Source organism: Podarcis pityusensis, assembly GCF_964106645.2.
Source record: "Podarcis pityusensis genome assembly, chromosome: 14".
In the NCBI taxonomy this organism is placed as follows: domain Eukaryota; kingdom Metazoa; phylum Chordata; class Lepidosauria; order Squamata; family Lacertidae; genus Podarcis; species Podarcis pityusensis.
Window position 1 is genome coordinate 7,288,667 of NC_138039.1, and position 24,715 is coordinate 7,313,381.

Consider the following 24,715-nt stretch of genomic DNA (forward strand, 5'->3'; position numbering starts at 1 on the left):
TGCAAAGACCTGCCAGGCCCACCCACCTAGTTGCCTCCCTAGTTGCTTACTCTGCCGGACCACCTGCCCATTCTCTTTCTCGCTCAGCCAGACCACTCGCCCCCTCTGACGCTGGGCTTGCCTTGCCCTGCTGTGCCTGCGAGCGAGCAAGTGGGTGGCGGTGGCCATGACAACAGGGTGAACGGGAAGCCCCTTTCTGGACCACCTGCCAGCCTGCTTGTTTGCTCGCTTCCACTACCATCCTGCTCACATGGCCCCCTACTGGTGACCAGGTGAACTGCAGCGTGATGACATTTCCTTGCAATAATATTATATAGTAAGATATAGTATATGTTTTTAAGAAATGACTTAAGGGGGGACATTGAAAGTTGCCTTAAGCTCAGTCAGACTGTTGAGCCACCTCTCAGCAATGTCTGCACAGGATGGCAGTGTTCATCTAGGGCTTGAGTTTGTCCCATTCCCATCTGGAGTTATCAGGGATTGAACATGAGTTCTTCTGTGCACAAGGCAGATGTTCTGCCCCTAAGCATCAGTCTTTCCTAGGCCTGCAACTTGAAATGCCCCTTAAGTGGAGAGAATCTGCCAAAGAGAGAATCTGAGCCGTGGGCTCTCCTCATTGTATTATTATTATTTTTAAAAAAGAGAGAAGCACTATTTAAAACATAAATCCAGGAACTGGTGGGTGGATATGCAATGTTGTGGGTATGCAATGTTGCCCATAGTAGAACAGGTGTATTTTTTAAGGTCAGGGGACTAACCCACCAGTGTCTACCCTTGCCTCATTGTTTCCTACCCTTTTCTTTTTTCCTATCCCTTACAAGTCTGTCCCCAAATGGGAAAACCCCGTGATAATATGTGCAGTGTGAATCACCCAAATTTGCATTACAATCATTTGTTTCCTTTTGTGAAAGCTGCACCTGTTTGTAAATTGTAGGTCTCTGCTACAAATGTATATGTGGGCTCTATACCACTTTAACTGATTGTGTGGCTGTGGTTCTATGATGTTACATTGCGTGGATGTGCTGCGATGCTCTGTGGATGTGGTGTTACGTTATCTTATGTTGGTATGGTGTTCTGTTCTGTGGATGTGGCGTTATCATCTGTTACGCAAACGTGGCGTTCTGTCGTGTAGCGTGACCTGGATGTTTGCATGTGTCACTATGCTATATAGCATTATTTGTGGATATGTGGGTGCAATCTGTGTTCTGTTGGGTTGAGTTACACGCATGTGTGAATGTTGATGTTATGTTTATCCTGCATGAAAGTGGTTTGAGGCTCAGGCTTCTAATCGTGCTTTTATAATGTGGGATATAAACGGCTCTCATTTTAACTGTTTTCATTGGGAATTTTAATTTGCTTTCTTTTCCTTGGCCACCCTGGGAAACCTGTTGAAGAGCAGGGAATGAATAAAATTAATTAAATAAGTTTGGTTGAAGCCTGAAGGGCTCAATCACAACTTCAGTATGATGAAGGAAGAGGGTGGTTAAGTCTGGCATTAAAAGGAAAGAAAACAACTTGCTCCTTGTTTCTGGTCCCTTCTCCCGAGGCCTTGACCAAGCAGGTTAGAATTTCAGTCTTTTGGGCCCTGTCTTTATCTGCAGGGGGCTTTCTGGGGCCTGATGGTGGGGCTGGTCATTGGCCTGAGCCGGATGGCCTTGGAGTTTGCGCACCCCACGCCCCGGTGTGGTGTCCCGGACAGGCGCCCTTCCCTCGTGAAGGACCTCCACTATCTTCACTTCGCCACCCTCCTCTTCCTGCTGACTACCATGGTGGTGGCGGGCATCAGCTTGTTGACTCAGCCCCCCGCTGAATCCCAGGTGAGTAGAGCTTGTAAGCAGGTGAGCCGAGCTGCCCCAGTGGTGTAGAGGAGGAGAAGCAAGAGAACCACAGAACTGTATACAGTCAAACCTCAGGTTACAGGTGCTTCAGGTTGATTTTTTTGGGTTACAGACCCGCCGAAACCCGGAAGTACCAGAACGGGTTACTTCCGGGTTTTGGCAGTTGTGCTAAATCACAGTTTATGCATGCGCAGAAGTGCCGAATTGCAACCCACATGTGCGCAGATGCGCTGCTGCTGGTTGCGAGTGTGCATCCCGCATGGATCACGTTCACAACCTGAGCATCCACTGTATTTGGAAGGTAGCCTGAGGGGTCCAACCCCCTGGAATGCAGGAATCTTAGCTAAAGCATCCATGACAGATGGCCATCCAAACCTCTGTTTAAAAACCTCCAAGGAAGGAGAGTCCACCATTTCCTGAGGGAGACTGTTCCACTGTTGAACAGCGCTTCCGGTCAGAAAGTTCTTCCTGACGTTTAGTCGGAATCTCTCCTTTCTTGTAACTTGAATCCATTTCCTACCCTCCAGAGCAGGAGAAAATAAGTTTGCTCCATCCTCCATGTGACAGAGCAATGATGGCATCTGAGGAAAGAAGTAGCAGGTGCCCTTCGGCTGAGTCACGGCCCTTCCGCAAATTTTATTTTAATAATTCATATTATTAATTAAATGACAATTATTTAAATGTGTTTTCATAGCTTAGGTACCGCCTGAACACCGTAGTTTCCGAGCACCTTACAATAGGAAATGCCATGTACGAAATGAAATCAGCTGGAATTCACCGGGAGGGTAAAACTCACTGTTTTTGCCCTCAGAAATAAAGCCCTCGTTTCTTTCTGGAACAGGGGGAGAGCAACAGGCTTTTTAAAACAAGGATCATTTGCTTTGCTTTGGCATGGGAAAATGGCTGCCTGGCATTGGCACTCGATAGGATTTCCTTGCCCTGATAGTGACACAGGCCCAAACCGATTGCTCCCTTTGCTTCTGACCGAAGCAATTGCCCGAGGCAGAATGCTTTCTGTTAAACCACCTTTGAAGGAACAGAAAGAAAGAAAGAAGTCTTTTCCACTCCACCCAGAGAGGCCGAGCCATGCTTGTGCCACCTAACCACCACCCCTAGCTATGGAAGACTGCCCTTCCTTGGCACCAGGGCCCTCTCAGACGTATTGGGACATGCCGAGCGGAGTGGTTTGTTCTGATGTGCGCCCAGAGAGAACGGACGGTTGGGTGGCACGAGAAAACACGGTGGGCGTTGCCTGGATCTCTCTGCACCTGGAAGGTGGTGGAACCTCTGACAGGGTTCAGGGCAGGAGGCTGGCACGAGCGGAAAACATCAAGATGGGGGGCGGGTCAGGGGTCAGTAGAACAGGCCTTCCTGTTAGGGTTTGTTTTGCGTCTTGACTGTTAATTTGCATTTGGGAGGGTCTGATATTACAGAGTTTCTCTGACCCATAATATTGGACACTCTCTCTCTCTCTCTCTCATTTGAATCCCCCAAATTCCTCTTTTTATTTTATCTGTTTTGTTTGTTTTGTTTGTTAATTATTTATTTCATAAAATGTATATACCGCCTAATGGTTAAAAAAACCCTCAACCACCTCAAAGCAGTTTACAAAAAGATAAAACAATTAAATTGGGGGTGGAGGGAATCACTACCCTACTTTAAAACACACAAAAGTTAAAACACTGAAACAGATTAAATTTGCCTCAATTTTCTAAGCATCTGGGTAGGCTTGTCCATTTAGCAGTTTTGTTTTATCACCTACTTTTGTTTTAATAAAATTGTTTATTGTTTTTATGTCGCACACGAGTTAGAGATTTTATTTTTGTACGAAGTGTAAAAAAGATTTTAAAGCGTTAGCAAATTTACAGATTCGTTTAAATGAAATAAAATGCCATTTTAAAGACCTTTAGTTATTTTCTGTATGGGTTTATTTATTTTTAAAAAACCTTATCGTAGTTGTTTTTACTCTAATGACTACACTGCCTTGAGAATTATGCAAAAGGCATGTCAATAATAATAATAATAATAATAATAATAATAATAATAATACCATCCAAAAGCTATCGCCAGAGTGTAGGGGCTTCATCCAATATTAGACATACTCAGAAAAGAGACATTGAAATTAACTGACAGAGAAAACTTGGAACTGTGAATTTTCACAAGTCTAATTTGAGCGAAACTAGAGTCTCTTGGGCCTTATCTGTGGCCTCAAACTAGGAATTGCCTGTGTACAGGGCAACCGCGGAACCTTCCAGAACTTCTCCTGGGTGCGCTACTTCTCTCAGAGTCAAACTCTTTCCTGTACACTGAAGGATGGAAGGTGCAAATTTCACCCATTGTTCCTCTCCAATATCTCTGCTGAGTGAACATATCCCTTGTGTTTCTGTCAGGAGTGTTGCTTTCCTATCAGCGGCACATTTTACCTCACAACGTCATGCTTTGGCTATCAATGGTAATGACGCTCATAAGCAAATGCAACTTTGTATTTCATTGGCTTTCCCCCTACTTTTTTATATTTGCAGGTAAAGTTTGTGACTTGGTGGACTCTTCGTGAGGAGTCCCTACCTCCCCAACTCCCCAACCCCAAATCGCTGCCTGAGGACGGCTTTTCCAGCGCACAGAACGATGGTACGCCTCAGGCATGATTTGAACGACATCCTCTCTCAGAGGGGCAGGGAAAAAGAAAAGCCCATTGGAATATGTGGTTTCATGTGAACGGCAGGTGCTGAAATATCCTGTGATCAGTCCGTCAACTTTACTGAATGTAGCCGAAGGACTTCACAATATAAAAGATGTCAAACTCCCAATTAAAATTAAAAACTTGATACGGAATCACAGAACATCCATTAGTACCCATGTGCACCAACCTCCATGGGTAATGAAACATTGGGTTAAGATTTATAATACTGTGCATTTTATCATTCTTGATATGACTGGAATGCAGCTTTTAAGCCGGCAGTGCAAATTTGGCTACCAAATGAACAAAACTGAGGAACCATTGAGAAACTGTTGGCCATTAGATCCAGCCAGCATGGCCAATAATGGTCAGGGGATGATGGGAGCCCAGCCCCATCGGAAGGGCTCTAGGTCAGTGGGCGCTGACCCTTTACGGCCAGCCCAATACATTTTGGCACCTGAGGCACACCATAAAATGGTGACCCTCCTCCCTGCTAGAGAAGAAGGGGCGGGTCAAGATCTATATCAGAAAGAAGCTGGGAATGGAGATCTACATCAGGATCTGCTGCCCCGGTGGATCCTGCTGCCTAAGGTGGCTGTCTCACCTTGCCTCATGGGTGGGCCAGCCCTGCATGAGGGCGAAGGGGACAATGTCCCACCAATCTCAGTCTGCCATCAGCCAGCCTCCTCCACCTTAGACTCAGTGTTGCCCATTAGGAACTCAGAGAGGAAGAGGAGGAGGAGGAGGATGGGGACAAAACTGGAATTAGTTGGCTTTGACGGTCATTGGCTTTGGCTGCCCTTACTCTTGGTCTTCCTGTCTTCCACCCCACCAGTTTCCATGGGCACCAGCTGTTGCTGCTCTAGGTTCCCCATCCCTGCTCTAGGACTTTGTCTAATCCTTTTTTGTTTTTGTTTTCCATGAATAAACCCTTTGCTCTCTCTCTTTCTCACAGATCTCCCAGAAAGCCCCCTGTGGAGTTGCTTTGGCAACGGAAAGGCCTGTGCCCCCTGCGTCATGAAGGCTGGAACCCCCCCAGGGAAGCCCCCTGGGGACAAGACAGAATCCCGCTTCTGGGCTCGGATCTGCTGTGCAAACGCCCTTCTCCTGATCTGTGTCAATGTCTTTTTCTATGCTTATTTTGCTTAAGGGGTGTCTTCTGGAAAGTTCCTCAGAGAAGACGGGAAGGAGTTTGGGGTGAGTGGGGAGGGGAGGGGAGGGGAAGAGAGAACTGGTGTGTATGTGGAAGATGGGAAGTATTCTCTGATACCAGTGGATTGCTTTATTTAAATATTATATTTCAGCTACTGATGGGGCCGTACTAAGCTACCAAGAGGAAGAGTTGTAGCTCAGTAGAGTAGAGCAGCTGATTTGCATGCAGAAGATCTCAGGTTCAATCACCAGGTAGGGCTGGGAATGCCCCCCATCTGAAACCTTGGAGAGCTGCTGCCAGCCAGTGTGTACAGTACTGAGCTAAAATGAGCAAATGGTCTGACTCAGTAGAAGGCAGCTTCCAGGAATTAATGCACAAAATTGGAAACTTTGGGATTTTATAAGGTACTCCACTGGAGATGACACTGGACCTTTGGGCTAGCATATGCAGATTTATTTTTTATTTTTTGCAACCAAGGGGACTAGAATCTTTCTTAGAAAATAATTAAAAAGAAACTGGCAGATTTCGTTTGCAGAAAAAGGCCCCGATTTGTAAACAGCCCATAAATACTGAACTCAGTTCAGCTTGGCCATTTTACATGTTCCACGGTGCACTTGTAGTTGGGCATGGTAGCCGTTTCTGGCTAGGCATGAGAGCGGCACAGGAACACCCCCATCTTGTTTTGCTACCTCTGGTGCAATTGAGCTGAAGACTCACCACAACTCTCTTTTGACATTGGCCCACTGGCAAACAGAGGAAATTGCTGCAGCACCTTCACTGCAGATGGCCACAGGGTGGTATTGCAGCTTCTAGCGCACAAAACATCCTATTGGCTCCTTGCATCGTGCGGTTTCTGCTGCAGCATCACTAAGGAAGGGTGCTGGCCCAAGTAAAGACAAGTCAAGGGTCAGCGCCTTGGAGAGAGATCATTGCGATGGTCAAACATCTAAGTTGTCTCAGCAAGGTCCTGGAACTATTGGCAGAGTTTTAAAGCACAGCTAGGTAGTCACTGACTCGAGGGCCCATCTCCTCAGTGCTGTCACACAGACGGTTGAAGAACCAGCGTTTTATTCTGCAACCATTGCCTTTTTTGGAGGTACAGTGGTACCTCAGGTTAAGTATTTAATTTGTTTCAGAGGTCCGTTCTTAACCTGAAACTGTTCTTAACCTGAAGCACCACTTTAGCTAATGGGGCCTCCTGCTGCTACCACGCCGCCGGAGCCCGATTTCTGTTCTTATCCTGAAGCAAAGTTCTTAACCTGAAGCACTATTTCTGGGTTAGTGGAGTGTGTAACCTGAAGCGTATGTAACCTGAGGTACCACTGTAGTGGGGTTTTCAGCCATAGGGATCTCTCAGGGCTCTCTCGATCCCGCAAGGGTTTGTGGACCAGCCACCAGAGTCTGGTGGCAGAGTTGTCTCCTTGGGGCTCTGGGGAGGGGGACCTCGGAGTCTGAAAACCCATGCAGGATGGGGCAGAACATGGATCCGTCCCTTCCTTGGAGTTGTATAGAGGTAACGCTCGCACCAGACATGCAACAGTATGTCAAGTAGTGTTATGCCTGCTTTCCCTGACCTTTTGCCTTCCTGGCTACAAAACAGGGTTTTACCTCTCACCTTTTGTCCTCTCACAATTTGTTTGTTAGACGTAACGCTTGGCTGGAGCATGACGGGGGACGCAGACGTAATCAAGTATCAGGGGGAACATTTGAGGGAAGCACCTGTTGACACGTGTATTTGCTAATGCTGGAAATGTGCTTAGATGGAAATACGTTAGGTTCAGGGTGGTTTCACTACTGTTTCCAATTGTTGACTTCTGCTAATAAAAGGAGCCTCGGCAGAGCTAGCCGGCAGCTTGCTTGGAGCCTGCTTGCCAGCGTGCTTCTGCACAGCTCACCTGCATCCAACCTCCTGTCGTCTCCGTTATTCCTACAGAGTTGCAATTGCCAGAGGACTCTGCTTTTGAGGAGTTCTGCTTCGGGGCCATGGCACCAATGGCGGCATTGCATCCCATGTATCATGTGATACAGGGCACCAACGAGGTCTAGCTCTGGCCCAGTGAAGCTGATGAGTCTCTGCCTTTTGCTCCTCAGTTGGGACAAGTCATTGCTCAGGCATGGAATGAGCTGTGCACCCATCTTTTTGCCTCCAAATTTGTCTGAAGCACCTGCTTGACTGCCTGAATTACTTTATTAAACCACATAAAGGAATACAAAATGATTAGCATAACCGTAGCTAACATGCGAAACCCAACTCGAGGTTGTATACTCACACGCACAGAATCATTGCCTAGCGAAAACCAATTTGTATAATGAGGTTGTGGGTGGCCGTCGGTTCAATAAATCTCTCCACATCACACTCTTGAGTCGCTGGCGGTCCTCTCACCTAGTGTTCCCCTTCTGATGTATACAATGCGGGCACATGCCAATCACCACAAAAGGAGCTGGTCTCTGCTTTTCCTCTAGCTGTCCTGATTTGACTAGGCAGTCTCTGCCAATGCAATTACCCAAACCTGAGCAGAACCTGGGTCCGAATATAGTACCCCAGGCCACTGTAGGTAATATTCCCTGCCTCAGCTACACCTCCTTCCAAGTGTCCTGGATAAAACAGGACATCCCATTTTTTTCTTGCAAGATCCCAGTGGCCATTTTGGATACCATGATCCCACTCGTGCACTGTGCTCTGCCCCCTCCCACCCAAAATTGCTTTTTGGGGGGGGGGTGAGAGCAAGGCACAGGTCACATCACCTGAGAGTGCATCCTGGAAGACATCCTGGTTTTGCACTGGAAAAATTTGGAAGGTGTGCATGCCTTGCTCCACCCACTTTTGCCTCTGGCCCCATTCACGTGGCCCCTGGAAGGTTGTCCAGAAGGGAATGTGGCCCTCGGGCTGAATTCCTTCCCTGCGAGGTTTCTGCCAGAGTGGACTATACCTATGCACTCTATCTCGTATGCTCCCTAGAAACTGAGAGGTAGTGCCTTGCAGAAAGCTCGGTGAGTTCTTTGCAAACACCCGGCTTTGTGAAGAGCCTATAAATAGAGGAAGGGTCAAGGAGGCAGGTGGGAGAATCTTTGCCTGGCTGCAAAGTGTATCAGATTCCTCCTTCCTGTTGCCCTTGGCTGTTGGTGACCCAAGAGAGCAGGGTGGGGGGGAAACACCATTCTGAGATAAGGCATGCCTAGTCACAAGATGCTTATGAAACAAGCTCGGGGGGGGGGGGAGGGGGAGGTGTTTTCAAACAAATGAAAGAGGGAACTGAGATTTGCTCAGGGGGATTCCCCACCCAGTCATCTGTTCCCACATTGGAAACCGCCCATGTGTCATGAGTCAACTCTTTGACTGGCTAAGCCAGAGGTGAGGAAACTCAGGCTTGGAGGTGGTAAATGTGACCCTCTGGCCTCTCTGCCTGCCTTTTGAGACCCTCCCTAACCTGTGCCCCCTCCCAGGGCATGTTCTTGAGTGATTTTTGACTGGTTTGCATGCGTTCTTGAACTGTGATAATGCCTTTTGCTACCCAGGATGGAGAGGAGAGCGTGGAAAACCTCTGGGTTTTGCATGGCTGGAATGAACCCGACTGTACAAAGGTAAATTTTGCATCCATTGATTTCTCCATTTTTGCTTCTGAACCCATCCAGGACTGAAGTATGGTCCCTGGAAGATCCCACACAAGGGAACGCCATCCTCAGACAGAAACAGGGTCCCCAAATTCTGAGTCAATCCATTGGATTAGATTCAGGGGTTCATTATTCCCGGCCTACCAACGTCCCCAGTGGGTTTTGCTAACACAAACCCAACTTGTTTGAATCATCCAGCAACCTGGGACAGACGAAGAGGAAATATAATGCAAAAGAAATGAGAGGGAATTGCCATGGATGTGCCCATACAATAATGGAACTTGATATTGGTTTCACAGTCATTCCTTCATTCCCATGGAATGCTGGGAACTCTAGTTCTGTTTAAGGGCGAGGCTACAGAGCAGATGTCAGTAAAACTACAATTCCCAGGATTCTTCAGGGGAAACTGTCATGATTCAACTGGCACCAAACCAATGGAGAAGTGCTTTCTCTGTCAGTATTTAGTGTGGGATTGCCACCCTTCATTCACTCAATTATTACGGGGCATCCACATGGCACTGTCATCCAGTCATTGTCATTCTGTATTTTCCCTGTGGTTCTTCTGTCTCTTCATCTTAGAAAAACCAATGAAGAGCACATTTTCCACTTTTATATATGTTGGTTGAACAACTGAGTCACAAAATGGGAAGAAGCATGAATTTACAAGGATGGCTGTGTTTCGGTTTGCAGATTGGTTCGATAAGCACAAATCAGGTGGTTTCTCATTTGAACGCAAACAAAATCAAGTTTCTCCCACATCCCTGGTTGTGGGCGAGGAAATGTTGAAGACCACTCCCTTAGACCACCACTTGTCACATGGGAGGTCCACTTTTTGGTCCACTTCTGAAAAAGGTTGCAAGTGGGGCGGTCATTCCATAGATGTTCCACAGGACTTCCATTCAGAGAGATTTTGATTGGCTGCTTCAGAAGAAGCCTCCAATGAGAACGCAGGCGAAGCGGGTCACATGCGCAGTGGGAAGACATAGTTCCTGGGGAATAGGCCCGTCTTCACACCAATCCTCCCTTTCCACCAGTTGGGATCAGAGCAGTCCAGGATCTCAAGGACGTCCCCTCGACAGAAGCTCAGCTGGGATGGGCTTTTGGCTGTGAAGTTGAACTGAGCCTGGACGAATTTTGGCTTTTTGGGCTGCATGAAAAAGAGAATGAGAGGATAGCTGAGAAGAAATGCCTGGCTGACACAAACGAGCTAGTCTTGCCCACCTGTCAAGCCAGGTGTGTTGTTTACATGATGTGGTGAGATGGAGAAGATTTCCCTCCCTGCGTTTAAAACCAAAATCGCATTTGGATAAAAACTGTTTCTCAGGCGGCTAGTCCTAGTCTTTATAACCCTGCACCTTCTTCCAGAAGGCAGAAACTGAAAGAGATCATTTCTGGGGTGCACACTATCCTGCATTATCTCTGCAGCTTTCTTATGGCACCTGGAAGCATAGATTTGATCCAAGGTGGGAAGAGTGCACCCAATTATTCTCTCCACAGTCTTTACAAAGATTCCTGCATTGCAGGGGGTTGGACTAGATGACCCTTGGTTCCTTTCCAACTCTATGACTCAATGAACAGTACACCATATTCCAAGTGTGGTTATACCATAAATTTGTACAACGGCATTACGATATTGGCAGTTTCATTATCAATCCCTTTTCTAATGACCCCTATCGTGTCACTTGCCTTTCTACGAGTTGACATGCTCACCAGGTCAATATCTCTTTCCTGAAGAGCCACCACCAGTTCAGACCCTGCTCATCCATATGTGAAGATAGGGAGGTTTTGCTCCAAAGTGCATTATTTTATGCTCGCTTCCATTGAAATGCCCTTGCCATTTTTATGCCCGCTCACCCAATTTGGAGAGTTTCCGCTGCCCCATACCTCCTGCATTTCCGCATGATCCCTGAGGAAGACCTCTGCTTTCTTGGCGATGGTGGTAGTTCTGTAGAAATCCACCAGTTCGTTGATGGAGTCGAACTTCTCGTCCCAGAGATGGTACTTCCCTTTCTTTTCTCTCAGTACCTTGAAGTGCAGCACTTGATCTCCATAGCTGTGCCCAGGATGCAGAAAACAAAAGTTAGCAAAAAAGGTGAGCAGGCAGGCAAAGGCAGTGGAGGACAGTTCATTCGTGTTAAGTTGTGGGTGAACATATCAGACGTCACAGCAATTCTTCAACAGCTCTTGTTTATTCACAGGCCGGAACAGAACTGAACTGTGAAGGGTTCAGCCAGCCTGCTTATATAGAGCTCCACTACAACGCAACTGTAACCATTTTCTGTAACTATCCAATCACTGAACATCACTTTCAATTCCTTATTTGCATATGTGGACCTGAATGAAAACTATCTACAATATCCCCCTGCTGGCCCAGGGTGAGAACTTCAGTACATAACAATTCGTACCTTGCATATGTGGCAGTTATATACCTTCCATTAATGATCCCGCCCCCTACACACTTTTCAGTGCATTTCCTCATCACCCCCCCACAAAAAAGTCCAGTTTTTTTACAGTGGATTTATTGTGCCAGGGCAACAGAATGCTTTAATTCATTTTAATGGCGGTGTTATGTACTGAAGTTCTCACCCTGGGCCAGCAGGGGGATACTGTAGATAGTTCAGGTCCACATATGCAAATAAGGGATCGAAAGTGACGTTCAGTGATTGGATAGTTACAGAAAATGGTTACTGTTGCATTGTAGTGGAGCTCTATATAAGCAGGCTGGCTGAACCCTTCAGTTCAGTTCTGGCCTGTGAATAAACAAGAGCTGTTTGAAGAATCGCTGTTTCGTCTGATATATTCACCCACAACTTAACAGGCACAAACCTAAACTTCCAGTATGCACTTGAATCCCTCCCACAAAGCTGTAACGGTCTGGAAGAACCTCAAGTTTCTATCCCTCAAGAGAGACTTCAAAAACTGCTGGTGTCAGAGAGGGGAGTTGAATAAGATTCTTGCTCAAATATTGGGTGGTCCTTTAATGATCTTCTTTGTCCCTCCTGCGAGTCACAAGTTCAACATCAACAATGAAAAGAAGGTCTATTTGTACAATATGCCCAGGAAGCTGAATGTTTGCTCTCCTTGGCAGGGAAAATGAAAAAAACACTTGTCTAACTACACAGTGTGACAGAGGAACAGGAGCCGTCAGCCAGTCCTACTTCCTGTTTACTCCACAGCATTTGAGTCCAGAACTACTTTCGGTCCACGGTGTAGATGATGAGCTTTGCTGTTGGTGGCACACATACAAACAAGCCTTACTGCAACCAAGCTCTGGACCCTCAAACTCAGGGGTCCCCAAACTAAGGCCCGCGGGCCAGATAAGGCCCGAGGGACTCATTTATCCAGCCAGTGGTGACCCCTGCCGCTCACTGCCACCGCCCGCTCTTACTGGCATTGCACTGCGCGGCTGCCCACTTCTGGGTCAGAGGAGCACCGGAAATAGCTTGTGCGCATGTGCAAGCGTTATTTCCGGTGCACATCTGGGTTGGAGGAGGCCCATGCACATGTGCACAAGCTATTTCCGTTGCTCCGCCGACCCGGAAGTGCGCCAGAAATAGCATGTGCGCATGTGTATGGGCACACGCTCCCCCGCCCTCCGCCCCGCCACGCGATCGGCGCTGGAGACACTGGCCCAAGGTGCAGTAAGTTTGCTGACCCCTGCTCAAACTCCTTGCAATGCCAATGAAGGCAAATATTTAAATAAAGCCATTTCCCGTTCCCGGGGAGATGATGTTGCGGGCTGGGAGCAAGGCCTCCCTACGCACGGAGGGCAGGATCGCCCCTGCTCCATTGGATGGTCCTCAGCCATAATCAATATTTTGATTTATTGATATATTTATGGACATATTTTTTAGCCGATTTTGCACACACACCCCGCACTCTGGCAAGGGGCACACCTTGCCACCCCCTAGCTATGGCCCTGCCCCTATTCCGTTAGCACAAACTGTGCCCCAGGACACCAGAGCGGGAGAAATCAAAATGGCACCAGCGATGCTTGCAAAGGGTGTTAAATTAAAGTTACTAGACGTCCCCTTTTCTCAGGGAGAGTCCCCGGATTGGCAAATCAGTCCCCATACAAAATCCATTGAAGTTGAAAAGTGCCCCCGGATTCATTCGAAAAAATCTGGTAACCTTATGCTAAATGGGGTTGCCAGACCAGGAGTGTTCTGTACTGAAGTTCTCACCCTGGGCCAGCAGGGGGATACCGTAGATAGTTTTCACTCAGGTCCACATATGCAAAGAAGGAATTGAAAGTGACATTCAGTGATTGGATAGTTACAGAAAGTTGTCACTGTTGCGTTGTAGTGGAGCTCTATATAAGCAGGCTAGCTGAACCCTTCAGTTCAGTTCTGTTCTGGGCCTGTGAATAAACAAGAGCTGTTTGAAGAATCGCTGTGTCGTCTGATATGTTCACCCACAACTTAACAAGGAGCATCCCAGACCTTGAGATTTCAGGGTACAAATGTGAGACCTGGGGGCGGGTCCTGATGATGTCCTGGGGAACAGGCCCTGGTGATGACATAGGGTAGTCATTTGGATTCCTCGTCTGTGCTCCCTCACAGCACTGAGACCTGGAAATGGAGGTTAATGGGGGTGCAGATCCACCCAGAGTCTGGACAATAGTTGGCAGCCAGTTTCTGCTAAGTTGAAGCTTGCAAGCTGCACATATAGTCTCCTTAATAAATATATATATTATTATATATATACGCTCACCCCCCTGGAAATTCAGGCCCTCCCAGACTACCTGGAGAGGAACAGACAAACATGGAGACACCAGGTCAGACCTGGAGGTTCTGACAACCCCAGTGCTAAGAAGCACCTTCATTGCGATTGCTATCTCTGACAGCTAGCTGGTCGTCGTTGCTAAAGTTTTAATTCAGGCAGACTAATGGCCTGCCACATACAGGTTCTGGGAGTGACTGCTTCTTGACAGCAAAGGCTCACCTCCTGCGGCCCGATCCATCAAAGGGGATTAAAAATGTCCTGCCCATGGGCGTACCTCAGAGTGCCAACCATCGTCTCATGTTGCCATGTGCAGGGACAAGAAACTCGGGCTGCCCATTCCGGAAATGGAAAAAAGCAGAAATAATTGTTGGGGCTTTGGGTGGCTGTTGTTTTTGCGAGGACTTTAGTTTCAGGGCACACGGGGAAAGAAACGGAAAGGAGAACACGCATAATTTAGCTATTTGAGCCTCTCTGTCGAATGCCAGTGCCATTTTGTAGGCCTTAATTTGGTGGCCTGTGGGGCCCGTGGAGTTATTACTTATTATTTGTTAGTAAATTTGTTGCTCACTTTATCTTGCCAAAAACTAACAACCAACCAAGAAACCGCCCCAAAGCAACCTTGCCACTCACATTCATTAAAAACATTCTCATCCACTTCTGAAAGACCACAGATAATTAAAGGCTGGTTATGGAGGAGAGCTTTTGCCTGGCCCCTAAAGATATATAATGATGGTACCAGGTGAGCCTCCCTGGGGAGAGCATTCCACAAGCAGGGAGCCACCACCAAAAAGGCCCACACTTGTGCTGTTACCCTGCGGAAGTGCTCTTCCGGATCTCAAAAGAGCAGATATAGCGGTTTATGTCCTGAACTCAGTGCTCTCCACCTGCTCTTTTAAGAGTAAAAGGCAATGTCTGAGGCAACATCATTCAGCCCAGACGCTGAGGTCCAGTTCTGAGGGCCTTCTTGCGAGAAGTGAAATTACAGGGAACCAGGCAGAGGGCCTTCTTGGTAGTGGCACCCACTCTGTGGAACATCAGATATGACTTTCCACAGACATCTGAAGGCAGCTCTGTATCAGGAAGTTTTCAATGTCCGATATTTTGTTGTGTTCTGTTATATTTTGTTGGAAGCTGCCCAGAGTGGCTGGGGCAACAAAGTATGATGGGCAGGGCACAAGTAATAATTTTGTTGTTATTATTATTACCTCCCTGCAAACAAATCAGAAAGAATGCTCAATGAGTAGCGGACATTGTCTCACCTCCCCACAAGCTTTGTGCAAACAAAGGAGGATGAACATGCTATAAACAGCTCTGGCTGGAATCGACTTAAATACAAGGTGCCTCCATCTGCTCAAATACGATACTTGACTTGGCCCCGTACTAATGCTTCCAAAATGGACTCACAATTGGACACTGGGGAGACCTACAAGTTCTCCATACCTGATAGACAGCTTTTGGCTGAACCCAAGAGATTTCATGAAGAAGAAGCCCTTTCTTGGACGTAAAGCCATTTAGAAATAGTGCCACACACACAGATTGCCATGGAAAAGGCCCCAGAATCAGGGGTGTGTGGTCTGCCCCAGGTGTCATCCTTGAGGGGGGTGACAAAATGGCGCACTGTGGGGGTTGGCACTTACCATAAGGCCTGGCCTGCAACGCGTCCGAGCCAGACGTCTCTCCTGGGAGTGACACAGTGGCTCGGGGTCATAGCTGTCAACCTTCCTTTTTTTTTGCGGGAAATTCCCTTATTCCAGTGCCATTTCCTGCTGCTATCCCGGATTGTTAGATATCCCGTAGACTGTCCACAGGACAGGTGAGGCTGCTGGTCTCTTATTTTCGAGGCTGCTGATCCCTTATTTTCAAATCTGAAAGTTGACAGCTATGCTCAGGGCCCTGCGCTGCCCGAAATGGCAGTGTGGGGCTTGTGTCTGCCAGGCAGACTCCGCGGGCAGATCGCTGCGCCGCCCCCCTAGGCGTATCACTGCACCGCCCCAGTGCGGCACCCCTGTGAGCAGATCGCCACAGCACCCCCGGGTGGCAGCTCGCCCTGCCCCTGCTGGTCCGGGAGCCGAAGCAGCTACTATGCCCCTGGCCAGAATAATCAGTGTTTCATAGGTTTTTAGACGTCACCCCGGCACTCAAAGAGAACAAAAGTGTGTGGGACTGCTGATCTATGCCAATAGCCCAAAGAGATGCCGCTCCACATTACCTTTGTGGCAGATACCCTGCGAACAAGAACTACACCCTATATAATGAAGCTTGTAAAACGAAGCAAAGCAGAAATGTACCTGGCTGCTGCTGCTGCTGCAGATTTATGTTGTTGGCTACTCTTCCTTAGAATGACATCAAGCTTTTAATAGTCCCGTTTAAGTGGAGGCAGCTGGGTGGGGAGGTCGGCTGATGTCATGAGTGCGTTGTGTTGGGACAAGGGCTAACTTCACATCACCAGCTGGCTCCAAACAGGCCTGGGATGGTCCTCTCGGCTCAGGTTTGGGAAATGTTGCTCTTTTGGAAATGGGGACACAAAAAGGCCATGGGTTGCCTTTGATGAATCTTTACTCTTGTGGCTTAGGGCCCTTGTATTTACGGAACTGCCTCTGCTGGTACGCCCTGCAGAGGACCTTAAGGTCCATGAATAATCATAGTTTAGAGGTCCCGGGCCCTAAGGAAGTCAGATTATCCTCCACCAGGGCCAGGGCCTTCTCAGTGATGGCTCCAATCTGGTGGAATGTTCTGTCCCATGAGACCAGGGCCCTGCAGGATTTAACTTCCTTCTGCAGGACCTGTAAGACAGAGCTATTCCGCCTGGCTTTCAATTTGAGCTTAGCCTGATCTTTTATTCCCCTTCCTTCCCTCCCCCTCCCCTTTTTAAGAAGATTACCCACTCTGGGATCCCACAGCTAATGCTCCCCTGGTCTCCTCACTGGCCCAAATAGGACTAACTTAGCCAGCTAGCCCTGGTGATCATCTAATATTTATTGGATGGATTTCCCCCCTAAACTGATTTTTGAATTCTGAATTTATTGTTATCCACATTTTATACAGTATTTTATGCTGTTTTTTGTTGCATCAATTAAGTGTTTTAAATTTGTTGTTAGCCACCCTGAGCCCGGTTTTCTGAACCGGGAAGGGCGGGGTATAAATAAAAAATTATTTATTATTATTATTATTATTACTCAGAGTAGACCCATTTAAGTAGACCTAGGTCGGCCATGGATTCCAAGAGGGCTATTGATGGCTAACAGCCATGATGGTCACGCTCTGCCTCCACAATTGGAGGCAGCGATGTAGGGGTGGACGTTGGTACCCTGAGCTAAGCCACAGTTTGGCTCCTGCGCTGTGCTAGGCTTTGGAAAGGCGGCATGAGGGGTGCAGCAGGATCCTAGAGCCCTCCCACCTCCTTTCCAAAGTTGAGCAATCAATAACTGGGCTCTGGGGAAGAGGGAGGAGGGCTCTAGAGTGGAATCTACATGCATAGAAAAAAATGCTTTGAAAATGCTTTTTTTAAAAAAAGTTTTGAAAAATACATGGAATTCGCCATAGCTCACTGTCGCCCTCTAGGGTCACATTTGTATAATGCACTTTGCAACACACTTAAAACGTTTTATTTGCAACTCTATAGCTGAGTCCTAGGATCCTGTCAGGGCCCTCACACCTCCATCCTGTAGCCAGGCCAGTGCTTAATGGGTGCCCTTTCCGCGTGGCAAGAAAGGGGGCGCCCTCAATATGTTGTTGGATTCCAGCTCCCAATAATCTCTGGCCTTGCTGGCTACACCTGACAGAAGTTGGAGTCTGACAACTTCTGGTTATCCCTGCAGCCAGCAGGATATGTAAGCTGAAGAAAGATTAAACTGGCGCTCACTAACCTGCCTGCATATTTTCGGCATCTTCTGTAATGATAACCATCTAAAAATAATCAGAGCTCACAGACATAGTGCAGGACATTTTGGTACCTGAAGCAGAAAATGAACGAGCTGATTTTCAGTGTGCCACCCTCGGATGATACGACCAAATATGCAACTTGCTATAATCCGCCTAATGGTAGGACCGGCCTTGGAACACCCGGCAGTTTTCAGGGCGAGGGAGAGATCAGATTCAGTTTGCATTTGAAGGTGAACTGGATTATTTAGCCCTTTGCAAAACGACGTTTGGATGCAAGCACATCCATCCTACAAAAGTTGTCCTTCTCTGATTCTGCAGTGTAGCGCACAAAAATGCATGTACTCGAGTAAAGTGTGAGTGCAAAAGGCATGTTTTCATGAAATTAGCATACAAATATGTGTTAAATTAGAGGAAAATTGCTCTGCAAAAATGTTCATATTAAGCAAAACTCTAAATTCACACTAAATGCTGACCGAGTTCCACGAGCACTTTTTAAAAATAAATGGAAGAAAACCACAAACCATTGTGGAAATGTGGAGAAGAGAATTTACGATAGCAAGTATGAGAAACAGAGAGAAATGGAATTGGACAAATTTGCCCATCCCTAAGTTGTGTTGTGCCCCTTGAGTTATTTTCAAGACCCTAGCGAAACCCTAAATTCGTCTTCCCACCCGTTCAAGACCTCCTAAAACCTGAGGCCCCTTTCCCCTGTTGCCTCACCAAACTAGACCTACCGTATTTTTCGCTCTATAACACGCACCCGACCATAACACGCACGTAGTTTTTAGAGGAGGAAAATCCGTAGGCATGCCACCCGTAGGCATTTCCTCCATAACATGCACAGACATTTCCCCTTACTTTCTAGGAGGAAAAAAGTGAGTGTTATGGTGCAAAAAATATGGTAATCTGAAACTGAAGCTGGAGATTGCTTCGTTTTTTCTGCTGTGCGTTTTTGGGTCCCTTTGTCTTTAAGAAGCAGCTTTTACTTTCTGAACCGACTTGGGTTGCCCTGCGGCTTCTGCCAAGGTAAATACACGGGTGTCATCGGACAAACTGAATCTAGTGTGGGAACAGCTAGAGGGCAGGCAGAGGCTTCCCCTGGGCCTCTCCCTCTGGAACGCCTCGACCAGCTAAATATTTTGCCGGTGAGGTGGATTCTGCACCCCCTCTCCTCTTGTCATCAGTGGGACGTACTGCTTAAAATGTGGTTGTTGCCTTTCCTTGTCCCGAGGCCACAGCACGAATGGCTGCCCCTTCAGTCCACAGATGGGGAATCAACCACAGCACCTCTCCCTTGCAAGCAAAAAGCTAGCACGGCAAGAAGAGGTGTGACGAGAACGTTCCTCCATGATGTACTACCTTTCTTCTTGCAGGGATTCGTACATGAAAAGCTAGCACCATAGGGAGAGGTGTGGATAGAACTTTCCTCCTTGAAGGGAGCCAGTGTGGTGTAATGGTTAAAAGCGGTAGTCTCGTAATCTGGTGAACCGGGTTCGCTTCCCTGCTCCTCCACATGCAGCTGCTGGGTGACCTTGGGCCAGTCACACTTCTCTGAAGTCTCTCAGTCCCACTCACCTCACAGAGTGTTTGTTGTGGGGGAGGAAGGGAAAGGAGAATGTTAGCCGCTTTGAGACTCTTTCGGGTAGTGATAAAGCGGGATATCAAATCCAAACTCTTCAAACTCTTCTTCTACTAGCATTTTTCTTGTAGGAATTATTAGACATGATTCGGCAGCTGTCTTCTGATGCGGCCCATTCTATCCCTCCGCCTCATTCTGCTTCGTGTGTAGAGTATGGTTACCAGATTTTTTTTCAATGAATCTGGGGATACTTTTTTTTTTTTTTGGAAGCTGAGTAGCAAGAGGGAGTCAGCAGTGGGGACGGTGAGGCAAAAGACCCTGGGCCCAAGCACACATGCATATTGTATAAAGGTGCAAAGCCCTTTTTTGCACCCTGTGAAACATAAATGTGCAGTTTTTAAAAAACTGGGCAACTGCGCCGTCTGCCCGTGACTAGGCGCACGGTTTCTCTGCCAGGCAAGGTGCAAAGCCCTTCTTTCGCACCCTGTGAAACATAAATGTGCAGTTTTTAAAAAACTGGGCAATGGCCAGCTGGCCGCAACTCCCAAGAGGGAACAAAGGGGGCAGGGGGCAGGAGATCTGTACTGCCATACGTCCCCAGTTCCCCTTCGGCAGTGGCGGCGGCAGCGGCAGTCAGCAGCCCGGAGCCAGCCGGGTAGCACACTTGGCTCTGGCTGGCTTCAGGAGTTGCTCGCTGCTGTGGCACCCGCCATTTTTCCTTGCCGGAAGTCCCAATATGATATGTTGTGCACAAGATACATCATATGGGGACTTCCAGCGAGGAAAAATGGCGGGCGCCACGGCAGCGAGCAGCACCTGAAGCCAGCCAGAGCGAACTGCGCTACCAGACTGGCTCCGGGCTGCTGAGGCTGCCACTGCCACATTTCCCAGGGACAGATTTGCAAATCTGGGGACTGTCTCTGGGAACCGGGGACCTCAGGCAACCCTAGTGTAGAGCCAGCCAAAGTCAGGATTGTCTTCTATTGGATTGCATTTGCTGTTTGCTGGAAATTTGATCCCTCTAGGAATCGAACTGTTGCAACCAAAGGCCAGAGGCTTTGCATACCCCACTCTCCCAATATTTTGCAGATATTACAGCCGCTGTGGCAAAATATAGGGACGTAGGAAGCTGCCTGTGTCAGACTGGTCCATCTAGCTCAGTATTGTCTACGCTGACTGGCAGAGGCAGAGGATCAAACGTCCAATATCTCAATATCTCCATCAAGATGGAGCAAGCTTGTTTTCTCCTGCTCCCGAGGGTAGGACTCGAACCAATAGCTTCAAGTTCCAAGAAAGGAGATTCTAACTCAACATCAGGAAGAACTTTCTGACAGCAGGAGCTGTTTGGCAGTGAACGGTCTCCCTCGGGGGTTTTTAAGCAGAGGTTGGATGGCCATCTGCCATGGATGCTTTAGCTGAGATTCCTGCATTGCAGTGGGGTTGGACTAGATGACCCCCAGGGACCCTTCCAACTCTACAATGCTATGATTCTATGAGGTGCTGGAGATTGCTCCTGGAGGCAAGACAGACACTCTACCATGGTTCCTTAAGACGCAGGAACACAGAAACCTGCCTTATCTCAAGCCAGACCATTGGTCTATCTCAGTATGGTCTACACTGACTGGCAGTAGCTTTCCAGTCTCTCCCAGTCCTAATTGGAGAAACCACTGGAGATTGAACCTGAGAACTACAGCATGCCAAGCAGATGGTATGCCCTTGAGCTACAGCCCATCCTCAAAGAAGGAGGAGAGGAGGAAGAGGAGGAGGAGATGAAGGAGGTGGGATTGGCAGAGAGAAAGATGACTTCATTCCCTCCTCGCCTCCCTTGGCTGTTGGCTCCTTGGGCCCGCTTTGCACTGTGTGTTGCCCTTGGCATGGAAAGCTGGCTGAGAGGTTGGCATGCCCAGGTTGTTGCCTCCCTCTTGCCCTCCGTGCCTGCTGGAATATCAGTTTGAACTTGAACGCGGACTAGTCTTTGCCCAGCCATGCCCTCCCTCCCGGGCATGTTCTTCAGCAAAGGAACATCATGTTGGGAGTGCTGAATTGCTGCGTGTGGTGGCGCCAAAGCTGTCCTGGCAGGATCGCTGAGCAGCGCCAGATTAGCCAGGCATGACCTTAGCCAGCTGACCTTTCACCAGAGGTGGAACAGAGAGGGTCAGGAATCGAGCACCACCACAGATGGGATGATAAAGAGTTAGGGTCCCTTCCAACTCTACGATTCTCAGCAAATTTTCAGACTGGGCTCCCCCCCCCCAAAGGGCCTTTTCAGTGGTGGCTCCTCACATGTGGAAATACAAGAGCCAAGCGCCACTATAATTTTGTGTCCAGAAGAGCTTTCCATCAGGCTGCGTGCTAAGCAAAGTGGAGAGGGGAAGCTGGCTTGGTACTGAGGCCATAATATATGCTGTTATGTACTGAGCTGAATCCTAGTGAGGCATCTAATCATAGCCTGCATTTTTATCAAGGCTTATAGTTTGATTAGGGTCTGTATTTTAAAATGAGCTTAAAGATTTTCAAATGTTTTTATGCCAGGCAGAAGACCAGCTGCCTAAGTACTTTGGCAAGATGTTTATCCTCCTGGACAAGGGGGCCCCCTGATTTATAGCAGAAAACAATTCTCAAAGTCGTAAAAAGAGAATTACAAGCTGAGAGCAAGGTTACACCACCCTACATAATTAAGAGTTGGTAAATAGTAAAAACCATTAAACTTGAGCCATATCTTTCTAAGGTTAAAGGCCAAGAGCAACTGGCTGGAGAAGGAGAAGTGTAAACAGAAAAAGAGGCTTTTTCCTATTTTATTTTGAGGCTGTAAACTGATTCCTTCCTGTTACTTTGAGAAGATTTATTCTTCTAAAAAGCTATCTATGATAATGTATGAAATATACTGGCTTAAATGTAATTATGCAAAGGATCTAGAAAGAAAGAAATGTTAAATTCTTATTTCATAGAGTCATATTGCTGTAGGAGACCAGAGGGGCAAATGAGCCCAGCCCCCTGCCAGACAGGAGACGCCATCGAGCACTCCTGATATATGGTTGTCAGGCCTTTGTTTAAAGACCTTCAAAAAGGAGATCTTTCATTGATGATGTATGAGAATGTGAACCCAAGATCTCTGACATCTGTTTAAGATAAAAAAAATTTAAAACTATTAACCATCTGTTTTGGAGGGCAATAGGGCAAGGAGGGCAAGAGGTGAGCTGGTAATTAAGGTTCCTTGTTGAGACAAATGTAAGATATATGACTACTTATTTGTCATTTATAGATAGAAGAATATATAGCTTTTTGTATCCCATAAAAGGCAATAGGAAATGGGTGTATCTTTTAGGATTGGTTGTAGCAATCAGCCAATAGGAAATTCAACCAGGCTGATTGGACAGAGGCAGCCAAAGGAGGAGCAAGGGAGCTGGGCTGAGGGAATATAAGTGCTGGCCATAATGGCAGGAGACCAGGCCAGAGCTTGGTAACCATATACCACTGTGCCTCTCATTTATTTGTCTGACAAATAAATTATTATTTTAATTTCTCTATTGCTGCGTTGAATATTTCATTCCAGCTAAGCGTTAACCACAAGCAGGGTGCTACACTAGAACGATAGGATCCAGAATGCAGTAGTCTGATTGGTCCGCAGGAACCACCCAATCCAGCTCCAGGTGGAAGTGAATCAGCGACCTGGTTGGCCTGCAGGAGCAACCTATCAGGCTTCTGGAGGAAGTGAATCCGCAACCTGATTGGCTTACAGAAGCAGCCCGGAATTAGCCAATCACATGGGGCCCATTGTGTAAATAATATATATATAGCCAGATGTTTTGGAACTATAACTCGCATCATCCCTGACCACTGGTCTTGTCAGCTAGGGATGATGGGAGTTGTAGTCCCCAAACAGCTGGAGGGCCGAGTTTGGGGATGCCTGTCCTAGTCATTTGGGAGGAAGTGATAGTAATGCGTACCTTCTTTGATGTTTGAGAAAGTGAGGCATTGGGAGGGGGCGGTCACTGAATGATCTGCACGTAGCCAGTTGGGCAAGCCACACAGGCTAGCTAGCTATAAATCGGATGGTTGTGGGCAGAATTTCTGAGAAGCTCCAACATGGACTGACCGGCCATGGGGCCATGCAAACTGAGGCTACCTGGGAGAATCACTTCCCCGCTTCTTGAGGACTTCCAAGTGGCAGGTTGAAGTGCTTGCTTGGTATGAGGTCCAGCGCTGAGGGCCTTCTGGCGCTTCTCTCGCTGTGAGAAGCCAAGTTACAGGGAACCAGGCAGAGGGCCTTCTCAGTGGTGGCACCCGCCCTGTGGAACGCCCTCCCATCAGCTGTCAAGGAAATAAACAACTACCAGACTTTTAGAAGACATCTGAAGGCAGCCCTGTTTAGGGAAGCTTTTAATGTTTAATAGGTTATTGTATTTTAATATTCTGTTGGAAGCCGCCCAGAGTGGCTAGGGAGACCCAGCCAGATGGGCGGGGTATAAATAATAAATTATTATTATTATTACTATTATTATTATTGCTTGCTGTTTAGAATAAAACCTTTAATCTTCTCGCTCACTTGTGTTTTGTATTACTTCCGAATCTCATTTTAAAAGAACCACCTTGCATTTGGCAGGACACCTATTTACACCTGCATGGAGGGAGCAGCCTGCAGCCAGCCTCCTCCAAAGATGGATCTCTGCCCCTTCTTCCTGCTTCTTCTTCCCAGAAAACCTTTCCCTCTCCCCTCAAACATACAGCCACATCACCCTGGGAACATCACACTCCCCAATGGCCCGTCAACACCTTTTGTCTTGCTAACAGGTTTGCTCTTCAGCCAGCCAGCCAGGCTGGTTTGCATAAGCCAGCCCAAGAATTCCCTGTTTGGCACAGTTCTGCTCTTTAATCCATATCCCAAATGATCAAAACCCTGGCATTTGTTAATTTCTAGGGTTCAGGGAGATTCCCTCCCCCCTTTAAATCCATAACACCATACATATATCCAGTGCTTTTAAAAGGAAAAGGAAAAGTTGCCGTTACTCCCTATGAAGTTGTTACAGAAAGGTGTCACGCTTTTAACATTTGGAAAGAAAAGGCGCTGGTTCTGTGTATCCTTGAGTACACCCAGGGAAAAAAGCACTACATACAGGATATCTAAAGTATTCTTCTTGCGTTCCTCGTTGCCAACGCCCTGCATGCCAAACGACAAAGCTTTACAGATGCCTGATTATTGTCTTCCAAAGCAACTACAGTGGTACCTCGGGTTAAGAACTTAATTCATT

The 24,715-nt window shown here is 47.4% G+C and overlaps 2 protein-coding genes across 4 annotated transcripts in view; one reads left to right on the forward strand and one right to left on the reverse strand.

Annotated features, from left to right (window-relative positions):
• The window catches only part of SLC5A10 (solute carrier family 5 member 10), a 105,974-nt gene extending 99,802 nt beyond the window's left edge, over window positions 1–6,172 (forward strand). The window contains exons 13-15 of the mRNA XM_080981065.1: window positions 1,602–1,817; window positions 4,361–4,466; window positions 5,471–6,172. Of these exons, the coding sequence (XP_080837191.1) occupies window positions 1,602–1,817; window positions 4,361–4,466; window positions 5,471–5,664 (516 nt within the window). The 3' untranslated portion in view covers window positions 5,665–6,172. The remainder of the gene's footprint in view (window positions 1–1,601; window positions 1,818–4,360; window positions 4,467–5,470) is intronic.
• Window positions 6,173–7,837: 1,665 nt separating this feature from the next.
• The window catches only part of GRAP (GRB2 related adaptor protein), a 33,667-nt gene continuing 16,789 nt past the window's right edge, over window positions 7,838–24,715 (reverse strand). For 2 of the 3 annotated variants that reach the window (XM_080981274.1, XM_080981272.1), the window contains 2 exons: window positions 11,165–11,333; window positions 7,838–10,427 (listed from right to left, as the gene is read on the reverse strand). In XM_080981274.1, coding sequence (XP_080837400.1) covers window positions 10,242–10,427; window positions 11,165–11,333 — 355 coding nt within the window. In that variant the 3' untranslated portion in view covers window positions 7,838–10,241. Of the gene's footprint in view, window positions 10,428–11,134; window positions 11,334–24,715 lie in introns of all 3 variants that reach the window. The other variant, XM_080981273.1, reaches the window with a different exon arrangement.